At 39.2% G+C, this 25,998-nt stretch overlaps 1 protein-coding gene across 7 annotated transcripts in view; it reads left to right on the top strand.

Annotated features, from left to right (window-relative positions):
* Positions 1-25,998, top strand: part of LOC138736734 (intersectin-2-like) — a 220,624-nt gene that overhangs the window by 166,547 nt on the left and 28,079 nt on the right. For all 7 annotated transcript variants that reach the window (XM_069886721.1, XM_069886717.1, XM_069886722.1 and 4 more), the window contains 10 exons: positions 2,562-2,683; positions 3,893-3,999; positions 10,055-10,238; positions 11,802-11,900; positions 12,913-13,080; positions 15,452-15,667; positions 17,809-17,930; positions 22,209-22,291; positions 23,338-23,421; positions 24,861-25,034. In XM_069886721.1, the coding sequence (XP_069742822.1) occupies positions 2,562-2,683; positions 3,893-3,999; positions 10,055-10,238; positions 11,802-11,900; positions 12,913-13,080; positions 15,452-15,667; positions 17,809-17,930; positions 22,209-22,291; positions 23,338-23,421; positions 24,861-25,034 (1,359 nt within the window). The remainder of the gene's footprint in view (positions 1-2,561; positions 2,684-3,892; positions 4,000-10,054; positions 10,239-11,801; positions 11,901-12,912; positions 13,081-15,451; positions 15,668-17,808; positions 17,931-22,208; positions 22,292-23,337; positions 23,422-24,860; positions 25,035-25,998) is intronic.

Genomic DNA, 25,998 nt, shown 5'->3' with positions numbered 1-25,998 from the left:
GACCCCAACAATGAAGACGCTGTTTACATCCGGTACCGCACGGATGGCAGTCTCTTCAATCTGAGGCGCCTGCAAGCTCACACCAAGACACAAGAGAAACTTGTCCGTGAACTACTCTTTGCAGATGATGCCGCTTTAGTTGCCCATTCAGAGCCAGCTCTTCAGCGCTTGACGTCCTGCTTTGCGGAAACTGCCAAAATGTTTGGCCTGGAAGTCAGCCTGAAGAAAACTGAGGTCCTCTATCAGCCAGCTCCCCACCATGACTACCAGCCCCCCCACATCTCCATCGGGCACACAAAACTCAAAACGGTCAACCAGTTTACCTATCTCGGCTGCACCATTTCATCAGATGCAAGGATCGACAATGAGATAGACAACAGACTCGCCAAGGCAAATAGCGCCTTTGGAAGACTACACAAAAGAGTCTGGAAAAACAACCAACTGAAAAACCTCACAAAGATAAGCGTATACAGAGCCGTTGTCATACCCACACTCCTGTTCGGCTCCGAATCATGGGTCCTCTACCGGCACCACCTACGGCTCCTAGAACGCTTCCACCAGCGTTGTCTCCGCTCCATCCTCAACATCCATTGGAGCGCTCACACCCCTAACGTCGAGGTACTCGAGATGGCAGAGGTCGACAGCATCGAGTCCACGCTGCTGAAGATCCAGCTGCGCTGGATGGGTCACGTCTCCAGAATGGAGGACCATCGCCTTCCCAAGATCGTATTATATGGCGAGCTCTCCACTGGCCACCGTGACAGAGGTGCACCAAAGAAAAGGTACAAGGACTGCCTAAAGAAATCTCTTGGTGCCTGCCACATTGACCACCGCCAGTGGGCTGATAACGCCTCAAACCGTGCATCTTGGCGCCTCACAGTTTGGCGGGCAGCAGCCTCCTTTGAAGAAGACCGCAGAGCCCACCTCACTGACAAAAGGCAAAGGAGGAAAAACCCAACACCCAACCCCAACCAACCAATTTTCCCTTGCAACCGCTGCAATCGTGTCTGCCTGTCCCGCATCGGACTGGTCAGCCACAAACGAGCCTGCAGCTGACGTGGACTTTTTACCCCCTCCATAAATCTTCGTCCGTGAAGCCAAGCCAAAGAAAATAAATCTTGGATAGGGTTCTCCTCACTTCAGCTGCAGCTGTGCAGGGGACCTGTTCATCAGGGAGACATGGAACTTTCTTTGGCATCAGCCTGTACTTCTAGTCAAACCATGCCTAGAAGATATTCAGTCTGTCCGGAAGGGAGGTGTTGTTATCCTGTGTTAGTAATTAGAAAGGATTCCCTGTATCAACACAGCTTGCTTATTTTTAGCATTGTGATAATATTGGGAAGTGATTAGATTAGATTGAGTTCTGCTTCAAATTATAAACTCTTTGACAGTTGCCAATTAATAATGAATTATTGTCTTATAAGTAGAATGCATATAATGCACTAATTTGTGAAAATTCTGCAATCTCTGCCGTTTATATTTTCAAGGATAGTAAAAAAAAAACACCACTTTTGATGTTTTTAATTCATTTTGAAAGGTATAAATATAAGAAAACATTTACAAACACAGCCATGTTTGATTTAATATTTTAGTGAATTAGGTTGTCAAATGGTTTTAAAAAGAAATATAACAGAGTTTATATATGGATGTCATCAGTGAATCTAATTGTCAACAATGCGCCACACTCAATAGAAATTCTTAAAGTTGAGACCTCAAACATGCAAAAGCAAAGTAAAAGCCCAAAGCCAGAAACATTAATGTGCACGCAGAATTAGGTAACTGTAGAATTACAGTTCAATATACAGTACTCGTAACAGTTATGAACTCCTGACTTATAAAAATGGGATTTGTCTTGTGTATAAATTAATGGCTCTGAGCAACAATCTTTACATTTTGATTTGACACTCAAAACCATTCAACTGGTCTCCATTGAACAAGATGCTCCCTTTTCGCCAGGAAAGTTTAAAAACAAATTTAAGAAAAATAACAATTCCTGCCATGTTGGTTCTTTCAGCAAAGCTTACTTTAACTCCATTGTCTGGATTTTCCTGGATGCTTTTTTTTAAACTGTTGCAATATTTTGGAATGTGTCTGTGTCTGGAGACACAAAAGTAAATATCACAGGTAAAACCAAGCCAGAGTAGCTTCTCAACTTTGCAGCTGCTAATTGATTTATAAAAATCAAAATGATTGGTTCAGGAAAAGATATAGCTGATTAAAACAATTTAATTTAATTGAAAAATTTGAATCATCCTGAGGTAAATCATGAACTGGAAAATGCCAACACTGCAGTGTCTCTGGGATGGTTTAATTAATATTCTCAGCATGAGCCTTCAGAAATCAATTCTCTCAAGCAAATGCTAGCTTTTGATTATAGTTTAAATGGTAGAAAATTTTGTGTGCCATGAAAAGAAATAATCAAGGGAAATTTCATTAAGTTGTACATTTTCTCTTTCAAAATTAAAATATGACTATAATTTAATTGAGAGTTATGTAATATGCTGTGCAGGACTGAAATAATGCATGCAGTAAATTCTGTGATGAACTCTAATGACCTACAGGGTGTGCTGACCTCTATTGCCTTGATACCATGCAACCCATGGAAAGAAAGCGTCAAGGTTATATTCATGAACTAATTCAGACTGAAGACCGATACATGGATGATTTGCAATTGGTTTTAGAGGTAAGGACTAATGGGGTTGAATGTCTTTGCTTAGCTTTCATAAATTTGATGGAGACATGGTCTAATGCTTCATTGTAATTGGACCATCTCTGCTTCAGTTACTCTGTTTCTGTTTCCCTATGCCAGTCTGATGTCTAATCCAGCCATATTGAGGGAGCCCTATCAAATGGTTTCCATCCACTATCTTTTGGAGAAAGGAACAAGAGAATGGAAAACTTAAGAAAGTTAGTATTCCAGTGGCCATAAAGAAATTCAGGAAGCATGGATGTTGGCTGATGGAAAGAGAAAAAGAGTTAGCATTTTAGGTCTGGGACACTTTGCCAGATTGGGAAAGAGTGAATAACTAAGATCATTTTAATTTAATCTTATTTAAAATTACATGTTTATTTTTTCTTACCCATCTCTGACAAGAGTCTTGGACCTGAAGCATCTACCTCATTACCCCAGAATGCCTGACCACTGCTTGTTTCCAGCATTTTTGGGTTAATTTCAGATTTGCAGCATCTACAGTATTTGTTTTTTAATTTCCTAATAAAACAAGCTCGTTAAATCATCCACCTGTTAGGAACAACATGGTTGGCATAGCAGTTAGCACAGTGCTTACAGCTCCAGCGATTGGGACTGGTCGGGGGTTCGAATCCCACACTGTCTATAAGGAGTTTGTACATTCTTCCCATGTCTGCATGGGTTTTCCCTGGGGACTCTGGTTTCTTCCCACCATTCAAAACATACCAGGGTGAGGTTTAATGGGAGAGCTATGGAACAACTTGATGAGTTGGGCCAAAGGCCTATTTATAAATTAAGCAGCATGGATTCATGGGACAAAATGGCCTATTACCGTGCTGTACGTCTATGTATGTATTTCACTGTTGGTTGGTGATGATAGATTGTCAGATGGAAAAATTTCTAATGATAAAAGATTTCAAAAATCAGCTAAACAGAGAAATGAATTTTGTCTTAATATCTTATAATATAACTTCCCAAACACTATGCGAATTGGAGATTTGTCTTTTATGCACACACACAAATTGATTCATTTTTGATGTCTTGAAATTATTTTATTATATGAGAAGGATGCTAGATGTACAGGTCTATTTTTATCCACAGAACTAATAAACAATTCCCAGATTGAACAAAATATTGAAGTGTGGAACTCTGCAGGGACACTTAAAAAAATTGAGTTGTATTCTTGGATATTTTGTTTTTCAGGTTTTTGAGAAACCAATGGCTGAATCTAAACTTATGACAGAATCTGAACTGCGAACCATTTTTTTGAATTGGAAAGAACTAATCATGTCAAACACCAAGCTCTTCAAGTGAGTGTGGGTGTGTCTGTCTTTGTTAACGTGACATGTCATGTAAACGTGGTAAGCTGGTAGCCTTTATGAAAGAATTCTCATCATTTTACTCTTTACAAACTTGATGGCCAGCAAGAGGTTTAAATTGTTACCACGGAGCAAACTCTGAGCTGGGGACAAACAAAAACAGCCTGTTTATCGCAACCAATAGGTGGTGATGAAAGAAATGACCAGATCCAGGTGGTCTATCAACATGTACCAATCCTCAGCAGTGGCCCACATTTAACATGTCAACCAGGTGCAGTCCTGTGTCCCACATTTCAGTGCAAAGTGGGACACCACTCACCCTGGTTCCCAGAGGCAGCATGCACACTTTACTATGGTGGGTCATAAACTCTAGAACAGGCCGTACAAGACAAAGATCACCGTTCAATGCTGCACGCGCTACAGGCAGCTTGTGCAACACAAAAACATGCTGGAGAATCTCAGCAGGTCATGCAGCATTTATAGGAAGTAAAGGGTACCGAATGTAACCCTCTGAAGGGCCCAGGCCCAAAACGTTAGCTACCCTTTACTTCCGATGGATCTGATGTTTGTTTCTATTTCCTTTCACATCCCACAGACACAAGCAGGTTCATTAGCTAGTGTGAATCATCCTTTAGGGTACTTAAGAAGCCAAAGAATAAAAGTGGAGTAGATGGGTATGTATGAGAAAATAAATTCCAGGGGTACAGGAAAACAGAGAGAGGGGAAATGGGTGTTTAGGAAAGGTTTAGTAAGTCAAAGGATGCACACATGAATAATAAGACACTAAGAAGTAGTGAGGAGCAGGTGCACCTAAGTATACCTATCCAAAAATCCTTGAAGACAACAGCAGAAATGGATAAGGTGGTAAAGAGATGTGAGCCTTATAAATAGGCCTTTGGCCTAACTCATCAAGTTGTTCCATATCTCTCTAAACCTTTCCTATCCAGATATCTGACTGAATGTTCCTATTGTATCTACAATCTACCACTTCCTGTGGCAGCTCAATGCTCAGTACCCACCATCCTCTCTGGAAAAAGTTGCTCCTCAGTGCCTTTTAAATCTTTTGCCTCGCATTTTAAATTTATAACCTGTAGTTTTAGGCACCCCTACCCTGAGAAAAGATGTCATCCCTCAGCCTCCTTTGCTCCAGGGAACAAAGACACAGCACATCAGGTCTCTCTCTGTAACTCAAGCTCTCAAGTCCCAGTAATGTCCTGGTCAATCTTTTTGCATCCCTTTTTAACTTGATTACATCCTTCCTATTAGCTGGGCAACCAGAACTGCCAAGTGTAGTCAGTTGTGTTATGACATGTCAGTTCTTGTACTCGAGGCCCTGACCTGCCAAACATCTTCACCACCCTGTCTACCTTGTGCAATCCCTTTCATGGAGCTATGTATCAACAACACTCTTCAGAGTCCAGCCATTTACTGTGCAAATCTTATCCTGATTTAACTTCCCAAAAGGCAACCCCTTGCACTTGTTCAAGTAAATCCCATCTGCCATTTCTTGGCCCACTTTCTGAGTTGATCTAAATCCTATTGTAGCCTTAGACAACCTTCTTCACTGTCCACTATGCCACCAATTTAGGTGTCTTCTGCAAACTTACTAACCACGCCAACTACATTCTCATCAAATTTGTTAATGTGGATGCCAAACAGCAGTGGACCCAGCTCTAATTCCCATGGCATATCACTGGTCACCACCCTCCAATCTGAAAAACAACTTTCCTCTACCATCCTATGATTCCTTCCACCAAGCCAATTTTTTATCCATTTGGCTAGCTCGCCTTGGATTGCCTTTGTCTAACCTTCCGAGTCAACCAATCACATGGGACTTTTCAAGGACCTTGCTAAAGTCCATCTAGGCAACATTCACTGCCCTGCCCTTGTCAGTATCTTGGGCACCTCTTAATATAACTCAATTAAGTTTGTAAGACACAATTTCCCATGCTGACTATCCCTAATCATTCCTTGCCTTGCCAAATGCAGTTGAATCCAATCTCTCAGAATCTACTCCAGTAATATTCCCACAACTAATACTAGGCTCATAGTGTGTAGGTCTCTGGCTTCTCCTTGCATCCCTTCTTTTTTTTTTTTTTTTTTTTTTAAATTTTTTTATTTTTCACACCATAAATCACATTAGCCATGATATACACTATTTCTTTTCACACATATACAGTGACTTTTTCTCCCCCCCCCCTTTCCTCCCAAACCACCCCCCCACCCCCCCCTCTCATCCATTTTAGGTATACAATCTAGGTTGCATTAATCCAGTCAGACAATGTTGTCATTCAACAAAATTACACCAGAAATTCTACTGAGTCCATTCTTTTCTTTCCTTCTCCTTCTATCAACTTAGGTAATGTTTGTCCCCGGTAGGTTTTCGCTATTGTATTTAATGTAAGGCTCCTATACTTGTTCGAATATTTCAATATTATTTCTTAACCAATATGTTATTTTTTTTTTCTAATGGAATACATTTATTCATTTAAATTTGGTAGTTTCTTCCTTTTAATTTGGTTATGTATTCCATTAATATTTAAAGACATATAGTTCAGCGTAGCCCTTTTATATTTTGTTTATCTTCTCTTTCCGTTTTTCCATCATTACCTTTCCTCCTTTTCCATTTCTGTTTTCTTATTTTCAACTCTTCATAAGACAACATTCCTACAACATCTAACATTTTCCTTATTCTCCTATTTCTATCTTATTTATCCCCAATCTCCCCTTCACCTCCTGAGTTGTCCTTTATCCCTTGTCGGACAACCACATCTCCCCTCTCCATTTGGATTTGCGAATCCACTCGCAAGCGTCAACTGATTGTGCAGTGACCGCTATTTCCCCCCACCCCGCCTCCCCCAGAAAAGATTTCACTTTTCATATGTCACAAAGGTCCCTCTTTTAATTCCCTCCTTATTCTCTCTATTCCATTACCTTCCCTTATTAATTCTTGTCTATACTATCTATATTTTCCTCTAAGTACAGATACATTCATGTATGCTCATTGTCTCTATTCACTCTTATACCTCTTTACCTGCATACATATCAATCGTGATCATTTTTACTCTCATTACCCGTCTTCTTCCCTCAGTCTATTTTTGTCTTTACCCACATACATATCAGTCGTGATCATTTTAACTCTCATTACCCGTCTTCCTCCCTCAGTCTATTTTTGTAATTGTTCTGCAAATTTTCGTGCTTCTTCTGGATCCGAGAATAGTCTGTTTTGCTGTCCTGGAATAAATATTTTCAATACCGCTGGATGCTTTAGTATAAATTTATACCCTTTCTTCCATAAAATCGCCTTTGCTGTATTGAACTCTTTTCTCTTCTTTAGGAGTTCAAAACTTATATCTGGATAAATGAAGATTTTTTGCCCTTTATACTCCAGTGGTTTGTTGCCCTCTCTTACTTTTTCCATTGTCTTCTCCAGTACCTTTTCTCTTGTAGTATATCTTAGGAATTTTACTACAATAGATCTTGGTTTTTGTTGTGGTTGTGGTTTAGAGGCCAATACTCTATGTGCCCTTTCTATTTCCATTTCATGCTGTAGTTCTGGACATCCTAGGGTCTTAGGGATCCACTCTTTTATAAACTCCCTCATATTCTTGCCTTCTTCATCTTCCTTAAGGCCCACTATCTTTATGTTATTTCTTCTGTTATGGTTTTCCATTGTATCTATTTTTTGAGCTAGTAGTTCTTGTGTCTCTTTAGTTTTTTTATTAGATTTCTCCAATTTCTTTTTTAAGTCTTCTACCTCCATTTCTGCTGCTACTGCCCGCTCTTCCATCTTGTCCATTTTTTTTCCCATTTCTGTTAAGGTCATCTCCATTTTAATTATTTTCTCCTCTGTGTTGTTTATTCTTTTTCTTAAATCCTTAAATTCCTGTGTTTGCCATTCTTTAAATGATTCCATGTATCCTCTAATAAGAGCAAGTATATCCTTTACCTTGCCTCTCTTTTCTTCTTCTATTTCACCATACTCTTCCTCTTCTTCTTCCTCTGAGTTGACCATCTGTTGTTTCTTTGTTGCCCTTTCCTCCTCTTCTATCTTGTTTCTATTGTCTTCTGTGGTCTCTTCTTGCTGCAGGTGTTCTGCAGCTGTCGTTGCCGGCTGTGGAGATCGACTCCCCAGCTGGTCCCCCCTCCCGTCGGTGTGTTTTTTTTCATTCGCATCGCGCATGCGCGAAACTTCGCGCATGCGCGTTTGCGCACTTTTGTTCGGCTCTGCGAGCCATTTTTGTAGTCCATTATTTACCGACCTGAGGGAGCGGGTTTCTCTCTCCGCAGCGGGCCTCTTCGGACAGGTAAGGCCTTCACCTTTTTCCTCCTTTGTCTTCTCTTCCTCTCTTCTTACCGTTGCTTTCGACTTTTCTTTTTTTGTCGCCATCTTCTTTCCACCTTTATACTCACTTTTCTGTAACTTTTATTTCTGTGCCTTTGTGTTTTCTCTTGTTTTTCCCGACTTTTCTGGAGAGGGCTGGAGTTCACCGTCCGGCCACTACTCCATCGCGTGACTCCTCCTCTCCTTGCATCCCTTCTTGAATAAAAACACAACATTAACCACCATCCAGTCTTCCAGTATCTTGCTAAAGGCTAATGATGATGCATCTCTGGCAGGGCCCCAACAATTTCTTCCTGAGTTTTCTACGAAGAGCTGACGTACCAGGCTCCAGATATTTATCCAATTTCATGTGCTTTAAGACTACCTCTTTGGTTATGTGGAATTGATTTGAGGCAACGGTGTTCTCTTGAGAAGATAAAGAAATGCTGGCAAAAGGAAATTTGACGGGAATGTTTTTCAACTCAGAACATGATAGCTATCTGGAATGAGCTGCTAAAGAAGTTGGATACAATTACAGCACAAAAGGCATTTGGACGGGTTAATTGATAGGAAAGGCATATAGGGATATAGGTCTAATGCAGGAAAATGGGTTAGGTGTATATAGGCATCATGATTGGCCTGGATGGAAAGATGAGCAAAAGGGGCCCTTTTCTGTTCTGTTTAATTCTATGAATGTTGATTAGGCTGGAATACTGGAGAAGGTGTAGAGGAGATTCATTAAGATGTTCCCTGACCTGGAATGTTTCTGTTGTGAGGAGAGGAGAAACTGGCTGGAGTTGTTTTCCTTGGAAAGAAGAAAGCTGACAAGGAATCTGACTGAAGTGTGCAAAATTGAGGGGTATAGATAGGGTCAATAAAAACTTTTCTTTTTAGCGGAATGAGAGGCTGTAGTTTGATAGGAGGTAGTTGAAGTCTGGAACATGTTGCCTGAAGTGATGGCAGAGATAAAGACATTCATGAAAATCAAAAAAAATTTTAGGAGGGGTACGATAGGACATTGGATTATTGTAGCTGGATACCTGATAGATTAAGGCCCTATTTTCATGCTTCATGAGGCTGTAACACTAAGGTGAGTTACCTCCTACAGGTTGACCAGCCAAAGTATTTATGTGGTTGGTCCAGTTGAGTTTCCATTCATTAATAATTTTCTTAAACTCTTTTGTTGGAGGTATTCATCTCCTGGCTCTTAAGTGACTTGAATGTTATACGTCAGTTGTCAGTCCATGTATAAATTTTGACTGGACCATGCTGAATGCAGGCATGGACTGCTTCATTTTCTGAGTGGCTGCAAATGGAATTAAATATTGTGCAGTAACATGTGGGAAAATTGGACAGAAAATGAATGAACTTGTATCAAAATCACTAATTAGGCCAATAAATTACAAGTTCACTGATGTAGTCATTGTGAAATTAGACCCAATTTGTTCACAAATTTGAAATTCAAACTTTTTATGAAAAGTACATTTGTAATGAGCAAAATTTCAAGTGGCTGTTATATTTCTAAATTGGATTAAATGTACTGATAAGCCTTCAAATAAATGGTGGATTTGTATTGTATTCAGAAGCAGCGTGTTTACACTAAGAACTCAACCTAGTTTCTGAGTGAACTCTGCATTGGTGCAATTTCTGGCTTGAGTTCCTGAGAATATTGTCACCCAAGCATGCTAGATGTAATCTTTCACAAATATCTTGTGGTTTTAGGGCTCTGCGTGTGAGGAAAAAGACAGGTGGGGAGAAAATGCCTGTACAGATGATTGGAGACATCCTGGCCACTGAACTGTCACACATGCAAGCTTACATTCGGTTTTGTAGTTGCCAGCTCAATGGAGCAGCTATTCTTCAGCAGAAAACAGATGAAGAACCAGAATTTAAAGATTATCTCAAGGTATGAAAGCTGCACGTTTGCTTGATTTCAAGAAACATTTCTGAATAATTTATATTGACGAGCTATGTGAGTCCGTTCCTGTCTTATTGTACAATGTTAAACAATATATTATATTCCATTCAAAGTTGGGCATCTGATGCAATTGTTTGTGCTCCAGTTTGGGGACTAGCAGTGAAATCAAAAAGTAATTGGACCTCTTCCTCTCTTTGTATGACTAGATGAAAATGCTTGTTCAGATTTCCAGCCTTCCTCAAGCTCTGGATAGATGGAATTTCCTTAAGTAATCCTTTCTTATTTCACAATATTAGATCCAAAATATTCTGTTTATTTGATCCTCTAACATCTCTGATGGTATAGTCATGACAAGCATTTCCAAGTTCTAGTCCAACTTATCTATAAATAAGAGTAACATTGGTCCAGTAAAATTTAACATTTTAAAATCTGTAAATCATTCTGTATATTTTGGTGGACATAGCTTTATATTTTCTATGAGACAGATTGTTATATTTTATATTGTATATAGATATGTTTTAAAGGAGATAAATTGTGAGGTTTTTAGTTAGGTCACACATACAAACACTTCAAACAGATCTCATTTAAAATGCAAGAGCTCTGCTCAAGCCAGACAGTCCAGACTCTGAGAGACTTTGCACAAACTTTGAAGGATGTCTATAAGGACTTCATAAGTAGGTGTTAATTGGACATGCTGTGGAGTAATGGATTATTGTTTTGGAAAGCAACAGATGAACGAAATCGGAAGATTAAGTCCAGAGCTGCAGTCTGTCTGAGTGCAGTTGGCTGTTTTAAGAGGGTCATGTGGTTTTCTCTGAGTGAGAGAGAGAGAATAAAGTTCTACAGTTCAGCAGCAGCTGGGACTGGAACAGGACAAGCTAGCAAGCTTGTGGAAAAACCCCATTTTGAAGACGGGTTATAAGTTCTCAGTTCAGCCTGGTCAAAGCCCTTGTGGTCCATACAAGAGGAGATGACTGGCTGTATAATGTTTCTCTTGAAATAAGGGAAACAAAAAGGAACTCTGTGATGACCTGAAAGAAAGAGGTAATCATCTGGAAAACCCTGACGGGGCAAGTTTTTTCGGCAAGACATTGAAGTGGCTGATCTGAAGGAATCAGTTGTGGGTGTCCAATAAGCAACAAATCTCTCTCTGAAAATTGACAAGAACCTTCCTGAGCGGTAACCATTTACCTTTCAAGCACCAAAGCCTGGTGAAATTCCTAAATGTTAAATTCTGTGTACAGTATAAGAATTGCCTGCAAGCAGTGAACTTGGAGGAGTGAGAAGTGAGATTGGATTGTGAATAAAAGAACTTTTCTGAACTTTTCATTACATACATGTGTGCTTAGAATTAGAAGGGGGTTAAGTTGAGTTAAATAGTAATAAGTTAAAGTTTGGTCCTGTTTTCATGTTTAAAGAAAATTAAAAGTAACTTGTTTAGGAAACCTTTTGTCTTGGTGAATATCTGTTGCTGTTGGGTTTTGGGGTCCTCTGGGCTCTGAACAGCTGTATTGATTCTTTTCAGTAATAACTTCCTGTTTTTGACTGCAGAAATTGGCTTCTGACCCAAGATGTAAAGGGATGCCACTTTCCAGCTTCTTACTAAAGCCAATGCAGAGAATTACACGTTATCCACTTATTATTAAGAACGTAAGTAAAATTTTATTTCCATTACTTGTAGTGGTGCACAAAAAAGGAGGCATAACAGCTCACAAGGAGGCCATGTGGCTACCACAACACTCCAAGTTTAGTTTCTCTTTCCAGTCCAATTTCTTTTTGAAGTTGTTGATTATCTGACTCCCCTTCAGTTTAACAGAACTCAAATCATTTTTTAAGATTGCTCCAAAGAAGGTTGATATTATGTATGACATAATCAGTGGTAAATTGAACAATAAAATAACACTGAAAGGATGTTTTGTATTCATTTTATTATGACTGTTATTCCTGCTGAAGCGTTCCACCAGACTTCCCCAGAGAATTGCTGTGAAAAGTTACACATGAAAAAAATAAATGTTGGCATCTGAGCCTACCTTAACCTTATGGTGTATGGGAGGAGTGGCTTGCCTTTTTAAGATTTTAACGAATGAAATCTGACTCCAAGGCATGATTTCCTTTCACTGAGAAACCTCAACAGTGCCAAACAATATCAAATGTGCATAATTTTGATTTAAGAATGCCACACAAGGGTTTTAGAGTCGACAGAGAGTCCACGGACTATCTTTTTGGAGGAGTTGGTAGCATGGTGGTAGATTTTAATGTTAGATTGATTTCAAGTCTGCAAGTCTATTTATGTAACTGATTCCAGTTATTTCTGATTTAAACTCATTGTATAGACCCCATAGTTGATCCATTTTTTAAAACTTGAGTTTCTTTATAATAACTGGAAATCCCATTTTTGATAAGCAGTAAAACAGGAAAAAAAAGCACCAAAAATGAAAAAAAAAACAGAAATTGAAGTCCTTGTTATATACTAGAGGAGTCTCATACACTGAATTTTTTTTTTGTACAAAAACCCTTTTAAATTGATGTGTTGTCAGAAAAGATGCAAACATAATAATTATCTGTAGAAAAATTGGCATCTTTACCCTTGGATTAAATATATTTTGAGCAGACTGTAACATTTACTTATTCTTATTGAAAATGCATGCTATAATGGCCGCAGATTTTAGAAAACACTCCAGAGGCTCATGCTGACCATAGCCACTTAAAGCTGGCGTTGGAGCGTGCAGAGGAGCTGTGTTCCCAAGTGAATGAAGGTGTGCGTGAAAAGGAAAACTCTGACCGGCTGGAATGGATTCAGTCGCACGTTCAATGTGATGGACTAGCAGAGGTGAGGATGGAGGGGTTTCTTCTGTGGTCTGATCTGCTAATAATATTAATTCAATAATGCAACAGCCTTATTATTAGAGATTTTCATTGTAACTGAAAAAAACAAAATACATTCATTTGAGATGTGTGCCTCCAAGTGATTCCTATTACAAAGCACCCTATCTTAAGTTATGCTTTAATTAATAGGAATATTTGTTTCTTAATTGCATGATACCCCAATAACTATATTTGTAAGTTTTTGCTCAAAACAAAGATAATGATTAAAAATTTCCTCACTTTTCTCCCCATATGCATAATCTCAGCCACTGTGTTCAGACCAGAAATTTCCTGCGTGTCTAAGATCACTGCTAATGAGGAATTTAGAAATGTACACTTATTGGGCAAAGTCTCTGATCCCTATCTTGTTATTAGTTAATTGGATAGTTTCAGACTAACAATACTCTGTTTCTACAGGTGTTGACCCATCCCTGATCCAATGGAGATTCTCTAATAAAGATTATATACAAGATCTCCATTATGAAACTGATTATTTAATTGCCATTTCTTCTTTAATATAACAAAGGAAATTAAAGCTGAAACCTAAAATAAGATGAGTGGGGAAAAATGTGGAGTAACATTGGAGAACAATGGGATAAGTTCATGTTCCAGGTTCTGTGGAAGGATTTAAATGAAAATATTATTTTTGGATTGCTATCATTTTCTATGAATTCTTTAAAAAATGCTTCAATATTTAGACAAGCCACAAATGATGAATTTATTATTCTCCTCTTCCATGCTCTGGATTGATTTATCCCACAGCAAAAAAAGTTTTAAAAACGTACCACAACAGATGAATGTTTCCGATGTGAGATGTTCATCACAAGAGAGTCCATTCTGAAACTATACTTTGGAAGGGTAAGGACTGGTTAGGTTTTGTGTGCAGGGAGACAGGTTCTCATGAATTGATAGTTTTTGTTTGAATAGGTGACAAAGAAGGTTGAAAAGAGCAGGGTAGAAGACATGGACTGGACAGGGCTTTGACAGATCCTGCATGGCTATCTGGTCTGAAAGATCATAGCCCATGGGATCCAGAGTGAGTTGATGAATTGGATGCAGAATTCAATTGATGGTAGAAATCAGAGACTGGTAGTGGAGGATTATTATTGTGATTGGAGGCCTGTGATCAGTGGTGTGCCACAGAGATTTGTGCTGGGTCCACTGTCCTCTATGATGACAAAAAAAGTTGCCATGTTTGGTAAATTTGTGGATTACACTAAAATTTGTGGCATAGCAGACAGTGAAGAAGGATAGCTGAGATTGCAACAAGACCTATGTGAAGAGGGAAGATTGACCAAGGAATGGCATATGGAATCTAACTCTGGCATGTGTAAGGTTTTGCACTCTGGGAGGTTAAACCAGGGCTGGACTCACACAGTGATTGGTGGGCCCTGAGGAATGTTGTAGAATGAAGAAACTCAGGGGTATAGGTGCATAGTTTCATGAAAGTGACAACACAAGTAGACAGAGTGGAGAAAAAGGCATTTGAAAATGTAATAACTTTATACTACACGATAAAATTTTATTTTTAATTCTTTTGAAGTTTTTGTATATTTACATTTTTTAACTAAAATAAGTTCTTGGCTTTTCTTGGGGATGTGTGGTTTACTCTGCCAGATTTTTGTCTGGTTTTATGGATAGTACAGCCCCACTTGAAGACATGTTCATGTTTCATCTTGAAAAGGTATGTTAGGGAAAACCTCTCAGAAATTTGTTCGTTTGTGTTGGAGAATTAGTAAAGATAAGAGTTCCGCTTTTATCAACATCAGCAGAGAGTTAGTTTGACCGGCTGTTAACTACAAAAATCAAGCAACTTTTCCAGAAAAGTTGGTCTTCATCTTTCATCTGCAGTTACCACCTTGATTTCCAAAAGACTTGAAGACCAGCCAAGAGTCAATTCTCACCACCATCTCTGGAATCCTGTTTTATTGATCAATTACACTTGTGGAAAAAGTAATTGCCTCTGCTTTCCTGCTGTATAGATACGTAATGGCTCTTTGAACAAAATGTCAAAGCAGAATGCATTTAAAGAGGATGTAAGTAGATCGAATAAACACACTACTTGATTTCTTTCTAGAGAGGAAAGCGGTTGAGGAGACAGGTAAATGGACTGTTGTTCAAACGTGTCCGACTTGAATTTAAATTCAATATTAGACATCTAAAAATCAGATCCAGATATTTAACCAGATTCCTGATTTCAGCCCATGTTGCCTAATAAATGCTTATTTAGTCCATAATTCCAGCATGAATGCTCCTGGGGAGTGCCTATGATCAACATGGAATCTCACATCCTCTGTTTTCCATTAATGATTTTGTTTTGTGCCCTTTCCTTTTAGCACATTACCTTCAACTCCATTACAAATTGTTTGGGGCCACGGAAGCTGCTGCACAGTGGAAAAGTTTACAAAGCAAAGAGCAACAAAGAGTTATACGGCTTCCTTTTCAATGATTTCCTGTTGCTCACCTACATTGCAAAACAGTCATTTATTTCATCGGGGTCTGAGAAACTGTTCAGCTCTAAATGTAACTCGCAGTTTAAGATGTACAAAACGGTAAGTCTTTAAATGATGCAGCAGGTTAGAAGGCCATGAAACCCATGCTGTCTAATTTCATTGAATGAACCTACCAACCCCAAACATTTTGGAGAATGGGAGGCAACAGGAGCACCCAGAGAAAGCTGACACAAGTCAAGGGGAGAACGTACAAACTTACAGATTGGATTTGAACCCAGGTCGCTGATACTGTAATAGCACGGCTACGTAAACTGTGGCACAAATCAATGATGACTTAAAGTTGGATGATGTAGATATAGCTTGCAGATTAGAATATAAACACTGAATGCTTTTCTCCTCCATGGCCCTGCATTTTTATCCTCCTCCTCCTCCTTCAACACCCCAAAACACTGTTATCTTCAAGCAAGCTTATAATGTTTTAACATTGGTTTGCATGTGTCTTGATCCTTTAACATGAAAAAACAAACAAAGGCACCAACAATGCTATTAAACAAAATGTAACACAGAGGCAGGTTAGGTGACACTAAAACAGATGACCAAATATTTGGTAGTGTTACGAGCCCAGAGGATCCTAAAACGCAGCAGCAATAGAAATTCACCAAGACAAATGGTTCCTTAAACAAAAGTTATTTTTAATTTTCTTTAACCATAAAAACAGGATCAAACTTTAATTTATTACTATAAACTTAAATTAACCCTTCTAATTCTAAGCACACATAAATGTAATGAGGATAAGTTCAGGAAAGTTCTTTGATTCACAATCCAATCTCACTTCTCACTCCTCCAAGTTCACCGGTTTCAGGCTATTCTTATATTGTGCACAGAATATAACATTTATGAATTTTCACAAGCTCTGCTGTTTAAAAGTAATTGGTTACCGACTGCTCAGGAAGGTTCTCGTTGGTTTCAGAGAGAGATTTGTTGCTTGTTGGACACACACAAGCTGATTCCCTCCAATCAGCCACTTCAGTGTCTTGCCAAAGAAACTTGTCCCATCAGGGTTTCCTAAATGATAACCCCTTCTTCTGCAGGTCACCACAGAGTTACTTTGGTTTCCGTTATTTCAGGTGAAACACTCTAGTCAGCCATTTCTTCTTGTATGGACCACATGGGTTGTTTCAATAGGCTGAAATCAGAACTCACAACCCGTCTTCAAAATGATTTTTAAACAAGCTTCCAGCTTGCCATGCTGCAGAAACCAGTTAACCATATAACCGTTTACAGCACGGAAACAGGCCATGTCGGCCCTTCAGATCTGTACCGGTTCACTTGAACAACTCCACTAGCTCCTCTGCAAACTCCTGAGGAAGTAGAGGCTTTCTTCACGATGCCATTGGTGCGCTGGCTCCAAGAAAGATCCTCCGAGATAGCAACTCGCAAGAACCTACATAAGGGGGAATTTTTTTAGGACTGAGATGAGGAAAAATTTCTTCTCTCAGAGAGTGGTAAATGTGTGGAATTCTTTGCCACAGGAAGTAGTTGAGTCTCTCTCTCTGTTAGAAAAAGCCTATTTTGTCTCTCTCTCTTTCTGCTTCCAAAACCACATGAATAGCAAGCTGCATTCAGACAGATTGGGGAATCGGACCCAAACTTCTGAGTCCATTTTCTGTTGCTTTCCAAAACAATAATCCATTACTCCACAGCATGTCCAATTAACACCTACTTGTGAAATCTCTATAGGCATTCTTCAAAGTTTTTGCAAAGGCACTCGGACCTTGAGCAGAGCTCTGGCATTTTAAATTAGATCTGTTTTATGAAGTTTTTGTGTTTGTTTTTGGCCTACACTATTCCCACAATTTATCTCCTTCAAAAACCTATCTATATACAACATAAAATATGATATAATCCATCACAGTAGTCACAGGGTCTTAAGCATTTTAATGGAAGAAAAAGAGTTCAAGAACCAAGGAGGTTTTGGGACGGAATTAAGACAGCCACAAGCAATGGTGTTTTTAAATAAACACTTTTAGTGTATGGAGAGCAGTAAACATTTGTTAAAAGTTGCAGAATAGTTTTAGATGAAATTCTTAAATTTCTTGAGCAGGCATTGATCATGAATGTGAGGGAGAGCCAATTAATTCATTTTATCCCAGCGGGGTACTACTCGAGAGTTCTTATGGCTGATAGTTCCAAGAAATCTACAATGTGTAAATAATAACTCCTGTTCTTTGTTCCTTTAGCCTATTTTCTTAAATGAAGTTCTTGTGAAACTGCCGACTGATCCATCGAGTGATGATCCAGTCTTTCATATTTCGCACATTGATAGGGTGTACACACTCAGAGTGGAGTCTTTAAATGAGAGGTGAGCAACCAATGTGGCAAACACTGTATCTTATGTTATTGTTGCCATGTGGTACATGGATTAAAGTAAATGAAGCACTTCAAAACAGGATTTCTATGTGGGTGCAACAAATATAAACTACATTCCTCATGGAATACAGTAAAACCCCTGGTATCTGGCACCAATGGGGATTGGTAGATGCTGGATAAATGAGTTTTCTGGTTGCATATTTGGGAAACTGACCACTAGAGGGCACCAATTTTAAATTTAAGTTTTTTTTACCTATTTTCATGCAATTTTTTTGCTGGCTGCTTGAGGCTGCCAGTTTCTTGAATTCCAGATAATGGGGATTGTACTATAAATTAAATTATACATACAGCACGGTAACAACTTTGTTTATTTCAGCTAAAACTGGTTTAACAGAAACCTCACAGGTCTTGGTGTTTGGTTTACTAACAGCATGAGGATACTTGCCAAAATCCACTCTTTATTCTTGGGAATAAATAGATAAAGGAAGAAAGGTCGTCAATTTTCAGATCCTTCCTTATGGCTAATTTAATTGTATTAGATGAGCTCCAAGCACAAAGTATAATTATGAATATTTTCTTGCAAGAGCAATTATATTCCAGCTCATTCAGTCTTTTGGGCCAAGCTTTGCATGAGCTCCTGATATGAAGTTCCAAAAAAGAACAGTTGTGAAAAAAGAAAAATGCAGATGTGGAGAATGAAAGCACAAGGAGGGAAAAGGAAAAACTAAAAGTCTGTAATAAATCATTTATTTTCCACTATTTTTTTTAAATCAAATGGAAGCTGCAGTTTTTAATATATGCATGAATATATCCAGTTAAATATCACTGTACTCAAGTAGTGAAGCTGAGTTGGCAAAGCTTATCAGAAAATGGATAGGGAAATCTATGGGAAATATCACCAAATGCAAATCAACTTAGATCATTAGAACTTGACATTATTTAATGGGTGTTGGACCATCATGGAAAATGTAATAGTCAAGATATTTAAAAGAAATGAATTTGAATGGATAGAAATTCTTGTGCTGATTTTGGAACACTGAGACAACTATCTTCTACGTTGTATTTCTATGGAAGAGGTTGTTACTTTTCCTGACTGTTTTAATGCTCTTGATTTGTTACTTAACACTCCATGAAAACTTGGTGGGACAAGGTACCTGAACCTGATCCATCCTGTTGCATGATCTGACCTGTTTTTGGGTTGCCATTCATTTATGTTTTGCCCTTGTGTGGCTTGTTTGCTTGGACTCTGCCATCTTGTGAGTTGGTTGATTTAATTCCTTGGATCCTTTCAGTGGTGATGGGTAGAATAAAACAATATCTGAAGGTCTCCTTTGCTTTCTTGTTTTTCTTGAAGAATAATTAACAACTGAAAGAGTCAGCACAGCTTGATGAAGGCCAGGTAACATCTTGCATATGATGGATGTCGCGTACATGGACTTTAGTACGCTGTTTGACAATGTCCCTAATGGTAGGCTGATTTGGAAGGAACAGATGCATGAGACAGTGAGTTGATAGTTTGGATTTGAATTTGATTGGCCCACAGAAGACATATGGTCGTGGTGGAAGTGTATTATTTAGGCTGGAGGTCCATGACTGGCAGTATTTCACAATGTGGGGACCCCCTGTTGTTTGTAATATACTGTATATAAGTAACTTGAATGTAAAGGTAGATGAGTGAGTTGGTAAGTTTGCAGTTGATAGAAAGATTGGTGGATTTGTAAACAGTGTAGAGGGTTATCAAAGAATACATCAGGATCAGTTATAGATAAAGGGCAGAGAAATGGCAGATGGCGTTTAATCCAGACAAGTGTGAGGTGTTACATTAAAGGAATATTTTCTGTTAATGGTTGAGTTCTTAAAAGCATTGATATGCAGAGGGATCAGGGGGTCCAGGACCATAGCTCTTTGAAAGTAGCCACACCAGTAGACTGGGTAGTAAAGAAGAATTATGGTGTTCATGGCTTCATTGGGCAGGGCATTGAGTATAAAAGTAAGGAAGTCGTGTTGCAGCTACATAAAACTTTGGTTAGGCTGCAGTAAAAACATAATGCTGGAGAAACTCAGCAGATCAAGCAGTGTACTTTATAATAGCAAAGATAAAGTTACATAACCCAATATTTCGGGGTTGAGCCCTTCATCAAGGTATGGAAAAATGTCGGCAGGTGTTAGAACTGAAAGGTAAGTGGAGGGGGGGGAAGAGTGGGGGAAGAGCATGGCCCCAAAGGCAGGAGGTAAGTTGGAGAAGGGAGGGAGGGAACAGCAGCAAGCAGGGGGAGGAGAGATGGCTAGGTAAATAGAGAAGGAAGGGCATGGGGAGCTGTGGGAAAGAAGAAGGGAAGGGATTGGAAATGGAGAGTAGGTTAGCAGAAACCAGAGAAGTCAATGTTAATGCCTTCTAGCTGAAGAATGCCCAGATGGATGGTCTTGGAGGGATAGTACATTAGGCCATGGGTAGACATGTAAGTATGGGAATGGAACTGAATGGTTGGCAACTGGGAGGTCCCTGTCACTGATGCGGGCAGAGCAAAGGTACTCAGTGAAGTAATCTCCCAGTCCCTCTGATGTAAAGAAGGCCTCAAAGGGAGCACCAGATCCAGTAGATCACTTCACTTGAAAGGACTGTGGTGACGGAGGAGGTGTGGGTCAAGTATGGCATTTCCTGTGGCCACAGGGTAAGGTGTCGGTGTTGAGGGGTGCGGGGGGTGGTGGCTAGGCAATTGGTGAGGAAGGATGAAGGCATGAGGGAGTCATGGAGGGAGCAGTCCCTATGGAAGGCAGAGAGGAAGATGATCCTGGTAATGGGATCCTGTCATAAGTGCTGGAAGTTCCGGACGATAATGTTTTGGATGTGGAGGCTGATGGAGTGGCAGATAAGGACAAGGAGAATCATGTGTTTGTTACATCTAGGGGCAGGGCAGATGAGCAGAAAATGGAGATGTGGGTGAGGGCTGAGTTGATGGTAGTGGAGGGGAAGCCACATTTGTGGAAGAAGGCAGACATTTCAGATGATCTGGACTGGAAGACCTGATCTTGGGAACACTTGGAGTATTGTGTGCAATTCTGGTCTCCCCATTACGTTAAGCTTATGGATGCTTTGGAGAGTGTGCAGAGGAGATTTACCTGAATGTTTCCTGGGTTAAAGGGTATGAGCTACAAAGACAAGCTTGTGTTGCTTTTTCTAGAGACTCTGAGGGGTGCCCTAATAGAATAAATAAAGTTATGAGTGGCATAGCTGGGGAGTACACAGTCAGAATCTTTCTCCCACTGTAAAAGCATCACATGCTAGAGGACACACATTTAAGGTGAAGTGGGGAGGTATTTCGGAGGGAGATGTGCAGAGCAAATTATTTTACACTGAGAGTGGCAGATGAGTTGAGTGAGCTGCCCAGATTATGATGGTGGCATTTAAGAGGCTTTGAGGAAAACATGTGAATGTGGAAGGGGTGGAGGGATAGCTATCAAGTGAAAGCAGCAGAATTTTTGTTTTATGTGGACATCAAGTTTGGCATAGATGCTTGGGCTGAAGAGCCTATTCCTACATTAATGCTTAGTGTTCTATGCATTGAGTCCCTTTGAATACTTTTCCACCATGACTGAATACATTATAATACACCATGACTTGAATGTTAGCAACTCTGCCAGAAGATGCTTGTACTTTGTCTAATGTGAAAAGATTTGTGTTGTCCAGGTATTCTTGCTTCTGATTCCATTGAATTTTAAACACAACTAAAAACAATTTGTCACTTTAAAAATATTTTTAAAGAAAATGTTTTATAAATTTGTCACCTAAATTCAACTAATTTGAATTAATTACAACGACTACATTTTTGTTTACCAATAGCTGAAAAACGTTGGTGGTTCAGACCTTGTCCATTTTTGCTGTACTGTTATTGTTATTTCTTCCTATTCCATTACATTTTATACTTTGACTCTCTCAATATCCATCCCTCCAACTGTATCACCGAAGTAGATCAACTGGCCGTATGTCCAATAGATATATGAAAACCAATATATATTTGCCAATAGATATATGAAAACCAATATATATTTGCCAACATAACTAAAATAGTTGACATTTTAAAATAAAATAAACCTGTAAAATATGTTGATCTAAGGAATATGAAGTTAGTTTTTTGGGACTTAGTGTCATTTTTTTGTGTCGCTGAGTTGGTCAAAAAACTTGATTAATCACTTTGAATGTAGGAATAAATTTACCCAGTTCCCTCCAACCCCAGTTTTGGTGAATTGTCTCTTTTTCACTCCTTTGCAGGACCGTCTGGGTTCAAAAGATTAAAGCAGCTTCAGAACAATTTATAGAGACAGAGAAAGGAAAACGTGAAAAAGCTTATCAAGGTATTAGGAATGTGCATTTGTGTACCTTTTCTTCTTCCCCTTTTAAATCTTTCTGTCATTCACTCGTCAACTAAAAACACAACTAACGTTACATCCAGAATTATTGCATACGGAAGTCAATGGGACAAACTTTGCTGGGTTAAGTTGGTGGCTGCAGTTGGAACCTACGGCTTTCAGCTGTTGGAACTTCAGTATGTCTCAGACCTCTATATACTTGATGCCCCAATAAAGAAGTCAATGACTTAGTGAGTGACAAATAGTTTTATGTCACTGTGCTCTCTGCCACTGGACAGGAAATTCAGCAGCTGAGAGATCCTTGGTGGGATGGCACTCTGCACTGGAAAGGAATTTGCAAGTCTGTCTGAACTCCAGGTCAGACTGGTCTAGAATTAAAGATCTCCGTGATTTAATTGTGAGTTCTAAACTTCTTGATTAAAATACCAGGAAAAGGTGATTAACTTTCCAAAATTATTTTACTTTAATGCTTCAGATTGTTTCTATCTTTTAGACCAGTCATTTCCATTTTAATCACTTTTAAATGTCTGTGATTGACTGACATTTAAAAACTGTCAAAAATTGTCAACAGCTTTCACAACTGGTAAATCTCGACACCCACTTTTGCCATTCTTGAAGTCTGGCAGGTTGATTCTGAATCTGGACCCTTGGACTTCACCACTTCAGATCCAGTTGCTGTTGACACCTCGTCACCCAATTCAGCTTGCAAAAGTTCAGCAAGATCGGCTTTCCACATCTGGATTGGATGAGTGTGAGCAAATGAGCTGTGACTCTGGGCAGATATATTAAAATGCACTTACATTTTATTCCTCCTCAGTTAGGTAGCTGGTGGTGTTAATTTGCACTTCTTATCTGCTGTAGGGCTGAGTTTAATTTCCATGTACTAATTATGGAACCACGCATTACTTTGTAATATATAACAATGAATTAAACAGCTGTACAGAAGGTGAATGCCTCTATTCTGTGGTCCCAGTTTTGTGTAAAAGCCAACTCCTCAAGCGTTCTAGAGAGTTTGTTCTTTTGTCTTGCAGCACGCTCACAGAAGACGAGTGGAATCGGACGGCTTTTTGTGAGCATCATAGAGGCAACTGAACTGAAACCCTGCAGGGCAAATGGTAAATGACTTGAAAAAAACAATCATTATTTAGATTCAAGTCAAAAGGCATTTTAAGCTGCTTTCAGCTATCACATGAGAAAAATAATTTGAATTCATGAAGTTCTGTGTTTAAATATCAGATGGTTATGATTTGAATCTTTGTCCCAGTCTATGATTCAGTTCTTCTCAAATTATTAAAGCAATCAACAAAAATGTAAAGAAAACACATTGGCATTAATTATAATGTAGATTGTTTGATTTCACAGATTGTAATTTGAAATGCCATCAATATCAATCCCTACTGTCTAACCTAAGGCTGTGAAAACCTTTTAGAAAAGGGCATATTAACATAAAAGGTATTTTTGTATTCCTTACCACATAGAAATCCATTTAGTCTGTCAAATTAGTGCTGGCTCTCGGAGTAATTCCAGTGACTGTGCAAACGTTTTCGATATCCTATTCTCCCTTCATTCCCATTGAAGTTACCTCCTCTGACTAACCACTCGACTGCACACTCGGAGCAATTTAGAATGGCTGCTTCAATGTAGGGGTAGAAACTGGAGCACCCCTACTAAATCTATGTAGCCACAGGGAAAATGCAAATTCAAGAGAATGGAGGTAAAGTTCAAACCTTGGACCCTGGTGTTGTAAGGCTGCACTGCTGTGTCATCCTTGAGGCCTTCATACCCATCACTCAAACCAGATGCAGCCCACTGGAAAAGAGAACCCCAAGAACAGAAGGAATTTTGTCTTCTGGTCACAGGAGATAATATTTATCACTTACAGCCACAGTATGTTTATTTCATTATTTTGCTACTGTGAGAAAGAACCAGTAAAATCACTGTACCATCAGTGATCATGGATTTCACAGTAGAAATGTGGACCAATAGCCAGAAGAAATGTGTGCCATCTCCAGAACTGTGAGCCACTGAACTGGGCAGCGTCAGCTAAGCAATTCTGTAGGCAGGAGTAGGTTCTGAGAAACACCACATTAGAGTGATGGTAAAGATAACAGAATAACTAAAAAAATCTTTTGGCCTTGGCAAGGAGTAATATTTTAAGCGATACATCATAAATTAATAACATGTTGCTGAATTTTTCATTTCTAAAGTATTATTTATTTATCTTAAATTTAGCAGAGGGAGGAAACCAGAGTCCCTGGGGAAATCCCACGTAGACCTGGGGAGAATGTACAAACTCCTTACAGACAGCATGGGATTTGAACCCCAGTCCCGATTGCTGGCTCTGTAAAGGTGTTGCCCTAACCACTACGCCAACTGTATCGCCCCAAGTAGCAGGCTTTTTTTCCCCCTCGAGCTTTTCTTAATAAAATGCATAGAGGCAAATATGCACTGTAGATGCTTGTGGGGTAGTCCAGTGGGAAAGGTTTTGTCAATAAAAGCATGGTGTTTCATGAAAGTGCTCACAAAGTTATTGTCTGATCTATATCATTACTAGGAAAGAGTAATCCTTACTGTGAAGTGACCATGGGATCTCAATGTTACACGACCAGAACTCTATCGGACACGTTGAACCCAAAGTGGAACTTTAACTGCCATTTTTTTATCAAGGACTTTTACCAGGATGTATTGTGCATCACAGTCTTTGAAAGAGATCAATTTTCACCCGACGGTAAGAGTTCTTGTTATAACCAATTCTTTCTGCAACAAGGAAATGGTAGACCAAAGACCATGCAAGAAATAATGATAAATAAATAGTTTTTAACAAGTCTTACTGGGCACAGCTTTTAATGAGGATATGGAGGTTACTGGCAAAGATAAAATGTAATTATAAGCATTCACGTTCTTTGGATGAACAATATATTTAACTATATTTTGTGCAGATACAAGAGACTGCAGATGCTGACATCTGAAGTCAAAACTGCTGGAGGAAGTAGATCAGAAAATAGGGTGGGGGTGGGGGGGGAGAGGTGGTATGGTACGAGGAGATGGGAGGTGAAGGTTACCTGAAATTGGAACTTTTAATATTCATACCATTGGGTTAGGGTAAGACTACCCAGGTGGAATCAGAGGTCCTATTCCTTTGGTTTTCACTGGGCCTCCCACCTGGCAGTGAAGAAGCCCAAGGATAGGCAGGCTGGTGTAGGAATAGGAAGAGAAGTAGACATGTTGTTACAAGCAAGAACTCAGGATGACCATTGCTGACAGAGCACTGGTGTTCTGCAAATCAGTCACATTGTCTGTGCTTGTTCTCACCGATGTAGAAGTGGCCATATGGTAGCACCAAATGCAGTAGATAAGGTTTAGGGTGGAATTTGTAATTTAGTTCATTCTATAATAGTAAATTGAGGTGCTTTTTTAGTGAAACAAAGTGTTAAGATTTAACAAGTTTTTTTATTCGTATGAAATTGCTTATTTTGTATCGCTCCTGTCATCTTACTGATGTAGACTTTAAAAAAAACATTCCAGATAAATTATGAAACAAAATTAGGAGAACTCTGACAGTTCACAAAATAGATTCTGGGATTTAGCCACACACCAGATGTTTCATTCTCAAATAAGCCACTGTAGAGGTTAATGTGGTGACAGTTGGCCCTCATGGCTCTTGGCATCTGTCGAGAAACCTACACAATTGC

Source organism: Narcine bancroftii, chromosome 6 (genome assembly GCF_036971445.1).
Source record: "Narcine bancroftii isolate sNarBan1 chromosome 6, sNarBan1.hap1, whole genome shotgun sequence".
Lineage (NCBI taxonomy): Eukaryota > Metazoa > Chordata > Chondrichthyes > Torpediniformes > Narcinidae > Narcine > Narcine bancroftii.
Note: the sequence above shows the minus strand (reverse complement) of the source record. Positions and strands in the feature narration are given on the sequence as shown.